The sequence below is a fragment of the Schistocerca nitens genome, chromosome 6 (genome assembly GCF_023898315.1).
Source record: "Schistocerca nitens isolate TAMUIC-IGC-003100 chromosome 6, iqSchNite1.1, whole genome shotgun sequence".
NCBI classification, from domain to species: Eukaryota; Metazoa; Arthropoda; class Insecta; order Orthoptera; family Acrididae; genus Schistocerca; species Schistocerca nitens.
In genome coordinates, this window is record NC_064619.1 from 205025121 (window position 1) to 205037152 (window position 12032).

The window sequence follows — 12032 nt, forward strand, 5'->3', positions numbered from 1 at the left end:
GGGAGGACGACCAAAGGAACAACAATCACAAGAAGCTCCACAGCCGGATTTATGGTGTGAAAACGCTCTAAGTACTCCATTGGTTGCAATATCTTGTGGACGTGGAATAACCAAGAAGCATAAGTACAACGAAAGCTATTTATAAATGGGCTATATGGAGACAAAGGAGGGTAAAACTCAGTGTGTAATTTGTGCGGGAGTCCTTCCGAACAGTTCAATGGTTCCAGTTAAATTGCGCCGTCATTCTGAAGGTACTCACCCGGATTTACAGGCTAAAGACATCGATTTTTTCAGAAGAAAGAATGCTGAACTAACTGCTTCTCAGCATTGCATGAAAAGCTATGACGGGTCCTACAGTCGGAGCAATAACTAAAATAAAAGAAAACGCCAAGAATTGCAGCAGTAGTCATAGTGCTCACCACACATATGCTTTAGCTACGAAACAAATGCCTGTTTCCTTCAAGAAAGTTTTAGACGAAACCATTCAAATCATTAACTACATACAATCAAGGCCGTTGAAGTCAAGACTTTTCACAATACTGTGTGAAGATATGTGAAGCCTTTATCGTTCCCTGCTTCTCCACACAGAAGTGAGGTGGCTCTGACGTGGGAATGCACTCTCTCTGTTGTACGAATTAAGACTGGAAGTCTTAGGTTTCCTTTTGGAGCATAACACCAAATTAGCAGACCTTATTAATGACGAAAATTGGCAGTGTATACTTGCCTATTTGTCAGATATTTTCTCCAAAATGTACGAAATGAATATTTCAGTCCAATGGCAAAGTGAAACAAAGGTCACTGCTATCGACAAAGTTCGAGCATTCAAGAGGAAAATCAATTTTTGGACAGAGAGTGTCGAGGAGGGGGAGGTCGAGTGTTTTTCTCTTCACACGTTTTTGAAAAACAAAACATTGGCGCTTGTGAAGAATTTGTTTCATCAAATCCTGGAACATCTCCGAAGATTGATGTAATTGTTGGAACATTATTTCCCAACAGCTAAAGATCAGAAGCTGCAGAAATACGAATGGGTGATCAACACATTCACTGTATCCAAAAAGCCGAACATTCTATCATTAAATGAATATGAGTTGTTGATAGAAATTGTCACAGACCCTACCTTGAAATCAGGTTTTGACATTGACGGTTACTCACACTTTTGGATCTGATTGGATAACAAGAAATACTACCCCCATGTTGAAAGGACAAAACGTGTACTTCTTCCGTTTGCCACAACATACATGTGTGAGTCCGGATTCTCGATCTATGCTGCCCGTAAAACTAAGTACCGAAGCTGTCTAGATGCGGAACCAGACATCCGTCTCCAGTTGTCAAGAATTGAACCCAACTTTTCAAAATTGTGTCAGGAGAAGCACCCTCAACCATCACACTAGGATTCCATTATTATTCCTACAGGCTCATCTATAGTAAAGAAGAAAGCATTTTTCTTCGTAGATGCTCAGTGAACGTATCTGAACTATAATTCTGCAGGAATTTTGTTTCTGTCTTCTATCATTTACAAAATAATTATTAATTGAATTCTGTTGGCATTGATACTTTTCTTACGAAAATTAAAATGACCTCTAAAGCTAATTTCTTTTCTTTATAATATATTCCGTCCTCTCAGTTAAAAATATGTCCTGCCTATCCTTCAATTACAATTACTTGCTATTACTCTGACACTATATTGTGGCAACTGGTTGCGAGCGTAAACAAATGAGGACCTTTCACGTGCCACCTTGTAAAAGGTATGCCTCTGCTGCCAGAATTGTTTCCTTTGAGAAAAAAGTCTTACGTTCTGTGAAATGCTTTGTCTTGTTATATAGAAATAAGAGAGTCTTTGTTTTCCTAATTTGTGTACAGTTGAGGCTGACTGCCACGAAATAGTGTCGAAGTAGAAGTTGAAGTTGTCAACTGTGGCTGAACTGTTGCCCCGCCGCCTGCCAGTTGCCAGCTACCTACTGACAGTACACTGTTGCAATGCCACCTGCTTGGTGCCGGCTATGGACTGACAGCTGCTGTTAAGTAGATACGCAAAGACGAAAAAATAACTAGACTTTCCGAGCTTTATGCATGGGCACGAAAATCGATTGTGGAACTGGAAAACGGCTTTATACAAGCAGTTTTCCAGAATCGGTTTTGAAGTGTTTACCTGACCAACCAAAAGCAGAACTGACACATCGGCTTACGAAATCCGGTTTTGGAAACGCATGTAAACTGGGTGAACATATTCCCACACATTGCACAACAGATGTCACAATAGTCCTTCAAAGGCAATTCCTTGGCCTCTTTTCTTTCATGGTGTGTTTGTATCCCGAATCATGTGTCTTCCTCTTTTCTTCACAGCCACGCGGAATGGCCGCGCAGTCTAGGGCGCCATGTCGTCGTGGATTGCGCAGCCGCTCCCGCCGGAGGTTCAAGTCCTCCCTCTGGCATGTGTGTGTGTGTGTGTGTGTGTGTGTGTGTGTGTGTTTTGTCCTTAGCGGAAGTTAAACTTAGGTTAATAGTGTGTAAGACTAGTGACTGATGACCTCAGCAGTTACGTCCATAGACTTTACATACATTTAAACAGTTTTCTTCGTATTTCACGAAAAGCCACACACACACACACACACACACACACACACACACACGACTGTTACGAAATATGCATGCTCCTTACACAACAGTAGCCAAACAGTGGAAGTGAACGGACCACAAGCGGCAGTTTGTCAACTGTGAACAGTTTGGACGTGACGTTGATTGCTCTTGAAGGAAGGCACCTCCAACGTGTGAAATGTCAATTACCAAGTAATTTTAACCAGGCTACAGTGTGTTGAACAAAGGGAGTAAATACACTGCATACAATGGGAATTCAAAGTGGATCGTTAAAAAATGGTTCAAATGGCTCTGAGAACGATGGGACTTAACTGCTGAGGTAGAACTACTTAAACCTAACTAACCTAAGGACATCACACACATCCATGCCCGAGGCAGGATTCGAACCTGCGACCGTAGCGGTCGCGCGGCTCCAGACTGTAGCGCCTAGAACCGCTCGGCCACTGGGGCCGGCAGTCTAATAATGGTAGAAAAGCGTACGACTATACCCATTAAGAGTAGGAACTGTCAGAAGTGTCTCAAGGCATTTGCAAAGAGATTATTTATTACTACTTGGGTTTCTAAACGTCTCTTATCAGACAATGGATGGTTAATTTCAAGTTGTTTTCATTCATCTCTAAACCAAAGAGTATTGATACTTCGGGAAGGGGGGGGGGGAGCCTGCCGGAGTGGCCGAGCGGTTCTAGGCGCTACAGTCTGGAACCGCGCGACCGCTACGGTTGCAGGTTCGAATCCTGCCACGGGCATGGATGTATGTGATGTCCTTAAGTTTCTTAGGTTTAAGTAGTTCTAAGTTCTATGGGACTGATGACCTCAGAATTTAAGTCCCATAGTGCTCAGAGCCATTTGAACCATTTTTGAAGGGGGGGGGGGGGGGAGTGGGGGAGGTCATTGGGAACATGGCACTTGCATTAAGAAGCTTTCAGTTACCATGGGTTTCACTCTGAAATTTAAAGTTACTGTGCTCTTGACTGACTAGGGGTCCGCCATGGATTTTCGACTGAAGAAGGGGTCCACCAGCTAAAAAGGTTGGGAAGCCCTGTTCTAGACCATGCCCTCGTAGACATATTATACGTGGGAGAGTTGGAAAATAAGTTTCCCCTGTCGACTGTGGTCAGAGTTGTATGTGAAAGGAAAAAAAAAAGAGAATGAGACATTAAAGAAAAGACATATATTTATTTTTCTAAATAATTTCCAAGTACATTTAAACATTTGTCATACCACTTTATAAGCTTCAAAAAGCCTTCGAGGAAAAATCATGGCGTTGTATACGGAAGAAACGTTGAGCAGCTTGTTTGACGTCAGCATTGTTGCCAAAGCGCCTTCCGCCGAGAGTCTTCTTCAAAGTAGGAAACAGATGGAAGTCACTTGGTGCGAGATCCGGACTGTAAGGTGGATGGTGTAGGTGCTCCCAACCACGAGTGGCAATATGGTTTTGCGTTACCGTCGTCGTGTGCAGTCTCGCATTGTCATCCAACAGCAGAACGCCAGATCTGAGAAGACCGGGCCGCCTTTTCCGAATCACCTCTTTCAATTTCGACAGAGTGGCACAGTACCGCGCAGCATTGGTGGTTGCATCCTCCAGAAAGTCCAGCAGTAAAACTCCTTTGGCGTCCCAGAAAACAGTGAGTAGCACTTTACCTGCAGACGGAGTGCTTTTGAACATCTATCGGACAGGTGATAACGCATGTTTCCACTCCATGGATGCGGCCTTTTACCCATATCACACAACTCTGCCCACAGGCGACAGGGGAAACTTATTTTCCAACTCTCCATCGTAGAATCAGGTTTATCTCCTGAAGAAGGCTCAATTACTTGGGTTGAAACCTAGGTAAAGGTTGGTTTCATTACCGCAATCGAGGCTGATAGTTTCTTATATATTAGATTATCACGATTGCTGACTGGGCTGCAATGTTGAAAGTTCTTAAAAATTTAAGTTGTGCAGTACTTTCTTATTTAAATAGTTTCTGCCATCATATTATATAATAATGGAGGCTAAATGGTGTAGGAGGTGGGAGGCGGATGTAACGAAAGTAGACCAAAAAATACGAGTGTAAGATCGATACTCTGCAAACGATAACGTTGTCTTCCAGACAACCAGTTACGTGTCAATCAACTGGCACGAGGAAACACTATAGAACACACATTTCGACATGAAGGGCTCCCATGAAGTGTGGAGGGGAATGAATACCGGTCAGAGATACAGCAGTAACGACTCATTGCAACACCTTCTCTGAGAAGAAAGAAGCCATTTAAAATAGGAATTGATGTCTTTGTTGATGCCGAAATTGCTGACCATTATAAGAGGCTACATTTATTCTGAACTTTTTTTTATTTTTTTCGACGCTCACTTCTTGTTGTTTCTCCGATAAGGAAGCTACGGACCCAGACGGGCCGAGTAAGCAAATGTGGTGCTGAATGGGGCGGTCATCCGTCATCATTCCCGTGCCAAGCGTCTCATCAGCAGCTGGGAGCTATTCCTCATCCGGCAGTGGCATCAGAACTCGCCTATCTCGCTAGCGCTGGCGTCAGCGAATGTTTTGGTAATCTCGCTGCCATTCTTCTGAGAGGCTTTTTTACCTTTGCCATTCAGTAAGAAGCAAGTAATCACGAGTCAGAGAAAGCGTTATGTCCCTGAATTGTTAATCATTGCGACAAGAATGTCATTTCATAAAAAGTGGCCGGACACTTTCGGTATGCGTTCAGTGCCATCCAATCAAACATGATAACAAAACTTCTGTCTCCGTTTTCCTACACTGTGTGTGTGTGTGTGTGTTTTACTATGAAATTACTGTACTCAATGTCACACAAATGGAATCTTCTCAGTGGTTCACCCTATTTTACGTAGATTCTATCAGCTCTCTCATATCATTTCTCATTACGAGTGGCTGTCCGACAAAGAAAATCACAAATGACGACAGTGCAACAGCAGTCCCAAAAATTACGGTGTAGAGCATAACTGCACTATATTGTACCTGGGGTCAAAATCGGAGGCTATCGAGATACGATCAGGGGCCGGATCTAGGTTAACACAACGGTCCACAATTCTGCACATTCACCCACAAATGATCGTATAATGAGTTTCAATAATACAGTAGACTAATATCTCGGATCCATAATGTCTCTGTTTATGACGGCCGGCCGAAGTGGCCGTGCGGTTAAAGGCGCTGCAGTCTGGAACCGCAAGACCGCTACGGTCGCAGGTTCGAATCCTGCCTCGGGCATGGATGTTTGTGATGTCCCTAGGTTAGTTAGGTTTAACTAGTTCTAAGTTCTAGGGGACTAATGACCTCAGCAGTTGAGTCCCATAGTGCTCAGAGCCATTTTTTTGTTTATGACGTAAGGAATATTAGTGTCTTAACGTCCTGCTCACAAGGACATCCTAGCTGGAGAAAAATATCTCTAGGCCAAGTATGCGAAAGGAAAACGTGCATGTATTTTCGAAAGAACCATATTAATATATTCATCTTTCGATTCAGGGGCGCAACAGAACTCTTATATCAGGAAGGCACTTCAGGAAATTGAGCCCAGCGCTTCCTGAATACAAGTCCTGTAGATGAAACATAGCGTCATCCAGCTAAGTTACCTGTTAAGTGTACAGGAACACATGTTTCTATTTTATTACTGCACTGTGTTTTGAAGCACCATATCTACATGTTTAAAGTAATCCATAAGCTGTTTTGTTTCTTTTTTGATATCAGCAGCTATTAATGATGAAAGATTATACTGTATATTGCACAGCGCAGACATAATTAATTATGATGTAACTAAATGTAACTGAAAGATGAACAACTAACATTTCGTAACTACGAAGATATAACATAAATCAGTTAACTACAACTGCAAATATTATTTATTTTATCACGAGCTGGCTTTTAGATTCTTAGGCTATCGGCAGGTCATCGTTCTGATTAAATAAAAATATGTTTGCAGAATATCAGGAAGAGGAAGAAAATGACACCGTTGTTGACTGGTGGATCACTTGCACAAAGCAGGAACAAGACGATCTGCGACCGCGCTGGATTGCCGCACGGTCTTAGGCGCCTTGCCACGCTTCGCGAAGCTACCCCCGTCGGAGGCTCGAGTCCTCCCTGGGGCGTGTGTGTGTGTTGTCCTTGGCGTAAGTTTTAGATTAAGTAGTGTGCAAGCCTAGGGACGGATGACCTCGGCAGTTTGGTCCTATAGAAACTTACCACAAATTTCCAGTTTCCAAAAAGACGAGCTGCGAGTTTAACCCTCTCTTTCGACAGACTAGAAAAAACGTCACACAGACCCTCGTTCCATTTCCAGCTTCTGGTGAGACACATTCGTTATATTTTATTTCTGTTCTTATTTGGTACAAGTCTTTCCATTGGTCGAAATACTTTTTTCTTTCACGAAGCTTAATTCTTCAAAAATAAATGCCAGATGGCTTCAGTTTATAATCTACTTTACTAGTCTAACAGATATTGACAAAGGATAACGTTTTTTTTTATAATTTATTCTACGAGTTCTATTGAAATGGACTTAGTCAGAATCACAATTTTTTTTAAATTTGGTTTCCATTTCCGATTGGCATACAATCTACATTCAGATCATATTCCGCAGGAGGCAGTACTGTTTTCTTTTTATTATTTTCATTTAAGTTGAAACTCATGTCGAGCTCAACATCGAACGCATACTTCCGTGTGAAGTTTTTGGTTCACATGCTCTGTGGCTGATTACTGGTAACTTAATAGTATTTTTCAGTATTAATTCGGTTGCCTGGTACTGCATACTAAAGAGACTTAGTTTGAGCAGTCGTTTTTAGTTAGGTAGCTCTTACATATACCATGACTCACATTTGAGACAACACGGTATGGTGTGGAATGATTCTGTTGGTTTGAAAATAACATATGTTGTTACATGCTGGTTATTTACACCGTTTGATTTTAACTTTACGCTTACTCCACACAAAAATTTAATACACAGGTGGTTTCATAATTTTTATTACAGCTGGCAGAGGTGGCCCAGCGGTTCTAGGCGCTACAGTCTGGAATCGCACGACCGCTACGGTTTCAGGTTCAAATCCTGCCTCGGGCATGGATGTTTGTGCTGTCCTTAGGTTAGTTAGGTTTAAGTAGTTCTAAGTTGTAGGGGACTGATGACCTCAGAAGTTAAGTGCTCAGAGCCATTTGAACCATTTTTTTTTATTACAGGCTTATGCAGAGGGGAATTTAGTACAAAAATTATGATAAGTAGCACATATATAGAAACGAATCGTTTGGCGGCAAAACATAATTAATGATCAAATCACTTTCAAATCCCTCGACCCCTGTCGCGCACTCATTGTCAGTGGAGACAATGCGTTCTGACCTGTATGGTCTGAGGAGCACAAGACATGGGCCATGTTTCGAGAACTCGTTGTCGGGCTTTTCTACGTGACGAAGGACGTTCTCTTCAAAGTCGAGAGTGCGGCAAATGTAGATGTTCAAAATCAATAGTTTCGCACTTGAGTACCGAGAAACGGTAGTACCAAATAAAAGGATGAAACGCAGGGAAACAAGTCCTATCACGCTCTGCCAGAAGGAAATCTCATAAAACACAGAGCTGTAAAAATGTAATGTAGCAGACAGTAATGCTTTCCGCTACAACGACGAGGTACAATAAAGGACATGTGCTACTTGAAAATTACGTGTCAGTCCACTGAATACTTATACGCCATACTCAAAAAAAAAAAAAAAAGTCCAATGGTCCCGACCGGCCGCCGTGTTATCCTCACCCCACAGGCGTCACTGGGTGCGAATATGGAATGGCATATGGTCAACACACCGCTCTCCCAGCCGTATGTCAGTTTCCGTGACCAGAGCCGCTACTTCTCAGTCAAGTAGCTGCTCAGTTTGCCTCACAAGGGCTTACTGCAGCCCGATTTCCAACAGCGCTCGGCAGATGGTCACCCATCCAACTGCTAGGCCAGCCCGACAACGCTTAACCTCCGTGATCTGATGGGAACCGGTGTTAACAGTGCGGGAAGACCATTGGCATATGCCAATATTACCTAAATATAAAACTTTTCTCCTCCTTCTTTCGCCTCTTTCCTGAAACAGTGAAGTCTTGGGACGTAGTTGTAGCTATCTTTCCCCTCCCCTTCTTTATTTTCTTTCTAATTGGAATAGCTAGCGATTCCTGTTGTAGCTACATCTGCATCTATATTTCGAAAGCCACCTAATGGTGTGATGTGGAGGGTACTTTGTGAACCACTGTAACTCATCGTTTTTTTCTTTTCTAAACAAAAATAGTTTGTGGGATCATTGACAAGTCTCCATGTAAGCTCGAATGTCTCCCATTTTACGTTCATGGTCTTTTCGTGAGGTATGTGTAGAAGCAACAAATTGTTTGTTGACTCTTCTAGGAATGTGCAGAACTTTAAAAGTAAGTCACATCGTGATGCAGAGTGCCGGTTTTTCAACGTCTGCCACTAGAGTTTACTTAGCATCTTCGTGCTTGCTAAACGAACCTGTAACGCAATTCTGAATGCTCTGATCTTCTTTGGATCTTCTTTCTTCCTTCTATTGGAATGTTGTTGCACCTGGTGGTGGTGCGTGGAACTAGATACTCAGTAGGGGCCCAACCTCATTAGCGTGCAGATGCCTCCGCCTTTTGCGTGGACTACATACACACGCATGGGCGACCCCAAACAGAGGTTAAATGACGTAGTTCATGGGCAGTGGGGGCAGACGTGAGATCCACCGAAGTGGGGGAGCCCTGTCTTCTGCAAACTGTTGAACTAAATTTATTATTGACACTGTACGCAGTATGACAACGGCTGAGGCTGCTTACTGCTCTGTAATGAAGCACGCAGGAGGAACACTTGAAAAGTGCCGATAAATAGGTTGTTCTTAATGTTATTCACAAATCTACAGGAAAAATCGGATTTGAAGTTTTTCGAGGGACTGTATTTTGTACAGTTGAGATACAAATGCACATAGGATGTTTAACGGAATCCGGAGCGTAATAGATTGGTAATCTGCTGCATTTCCTCGCTTTATCCTTTTTTGTTCGATTTTAAATACCTACACCCCGTAATTGTTTCTAATTACAAATTTACATGCGAAATTCCTGTTTTCGTTCCAAATATAAATTCTTTGTTATAGATATTTTATAAAAGACCGTTAATAAAGGTTGCTTAAATTAAGAAAACATAACAATTTAACTTTTAGGGCAAAAATGAAAAACCAGGTACTCTTTATTTGGACTGTGTCCATTCTTTTATAGTACAGATGTGGTATCACACGAACCAGAGTAATAACTGTCGTAGTAACATGAAAAACAATCATTTTCACAGAATCGAGCATATACAAATGCTGCATTTTTACATTTGCTACTGTACAATTAAGATATGAACCCAAAAGAGCTGATATGGAACGAAATTAAAGGATTTGTCGCGAGAACTAACAAATCTGTTTAAATGCCAAACGCACTGAAACCAACGCACGCAGCTTTTTCACACGTCTGCCGAAACTGGTGGGCACGTCAAAAAAGAAGAGGAGGAAATGCGGAGTCTGGATGGCTTCGTGGGTTCTGTTGTTGATCGACACGTTATCAGCATAGCAGATGACAGTTCCAGAACTGAAATGCATATCTCGGATTCAGATGAGGAAGGAGATAAGAGATTATCAAACGAATGACTGTAATTAATACCTTCAGTGGCTTCAGTATTCAACAATACGGTGAAATCTCCCCAGTATGCTTTTGCATCACACATAGCTCGCTCAGAAAAATTACCCTGTGCTTAAGTTAGGAGAACTGTGTTAGGTGAGAACGAGAGCATTTTATGCTTTCTGTTTGATCACTTAAGAAGCATGCGTTAGGGCTGGAGTTTTGCCGAATATTATTTCATTCTCTTTAAAAACTAAATCACATTCAAAGCTACGTTGTTTCTCTGGTAGTCTCTTTCTACATCTGAACTGCAACTGGTTACATCATTGCAGGTTACTTGGACCAGCTGGCTGGTAATTGCTGTCCAAGTTAAATGCGGGGTTAAAGCTGTTGTCCTGCACTAACGCTCAATGTATAAGCGTGCAACACAGGATATAACGAATCCTTATGATGGTACTTGACTGTGTTGAACGTAGCTCGGCTTCCGCTCCACATGAAACGAAATCCAATGAGATTCAAGCAAATGCGGAGGAATACAAAGTTTATTCTTATGCTGAACACAGTATATAGTACGTGCTGCCATACGTTACCGTACCCCTCCCGGATGATGAGCTTCGCCCTGACATCTACCCTTCCTATCAACTCTAAACCCATCTTCCTGCCTCCTCCTCGGGGCTCCCTCTCCTCCCCCTCCCTCCTCCTGAGCGGCTTCCCCCTCCTACTCCCCCTCCCTCTCTTGTTCCCCCCTGTCAGTGTCTCTGCACTCCCTCCTGCCTTGTCTTCCCTCTTCATCTCCCACCCCACGTGTCTGCTGCTTCTTAGTGTACCTGCTGGCGCCCCTACTCTTTTCATCCGCCGCCTCCGCTGCTGCCCCTTGCTCTCCCCTCCTTTTTCATTCTCTTCGACCTTTCCCTCGGCAGGTCCCACCTGGCAGTTATATTCTTCATCGTGTGTGCCCCAAGCGGGTTTTAAGTGTGTTGTTCTGGAGTTTTTTTTATTACTGTGGCTGACTTTTAACCTGTGCGTGTGCATTCAGTGTCTTCTTTGTGTTTTAAGAATCGCCAACTGTGTTTTTTCACTTTCTGGTGACTTTTTTAATTGTCCCCCATGAACGTCTCCATGCTAGTGTATTTTTACCTCCATTTTCTCCCTTACTCTGTTTTATGTTCCCCTTTTCTTTCGCCTTATATATGTAACATTTTATTCTTGTTTTAGTTGTCATGTCACTCGGCTGAAGAGCGGCGGATTGTGCCGCTGACAGCCCTCCCCTGCCCATATGGGGCAGGGGAATGAAATCATAATAACAAAAAAAAAATACGTTACCGTGGATGTCGTCTACGCAGAGCTGGAGGTCGTCGCGGAAGACGGGCGCGTGCGGCGGGCACTGGCAGGCGCAGTCGGCCGCGCCATGGGCCGGCCTCGCCACGCGCGACCAGCACACCTCCGGACCGCAGTCGGCCGCGCCTGCAACACCGACACCTCGTGTCACCTGGTTGCCGATGCATTACCGCCTGGTGGGCGCTGGCACTGCGTCCGCAGCTATACCCTGACTGATCAAAACTAGCCAGATATCAATTATTCGACATTAATACGCGGTGTGTGCACTCTTCGTCTTTTTAAAGGCTTGAACTCTGGGAAACTTTCACCGCTACGTCTGAATGTCTACGCAGGAACTACAGCACATTCTGCAAGACCCAAATCCAGGGATGACTGGACTCCGGAGTCTGGAGCCAAGTCGCCACTCTAAGTCAACCCAAGGATGCTCCATGGTGTACACAACGGAATGCTTTGCAGGCCATTCCATTTCATGAACGCCGTTG

The 12032-nt window shown here is 43.3% G+C and overlaps 1 protein-coding gene across 1 annotated transcript in view; it reads right to left on the bottom strand.

Moving 5' to 3' along the window:
• LOC126263284 (uncharacterized) overlaps nucleotides 1–11717 on the bottom strand; it is a 354259-nt gene extending 342542 nt beyond the window's left edge. Inside the window, exons 1-2 of the mRNA XM_049960369.1 lie at nucleotides 11692–11717; nucleotides 11536–11630 (exon numbers count right to left, since the gene is read on the bottom strand). Of these exons, the coding sequence (XP_049816326.1) occupies nucleotides 11536–11630; nucleotides 11692–11717 (121 nt within the window). The remainder of the gene's footprint in view (nucleotides 1–11535; nucleotides 11631–11691) is intronic.
• Between the last annotated feature and the right edge of the window lie 315 nt (nucleotides 11718–12032).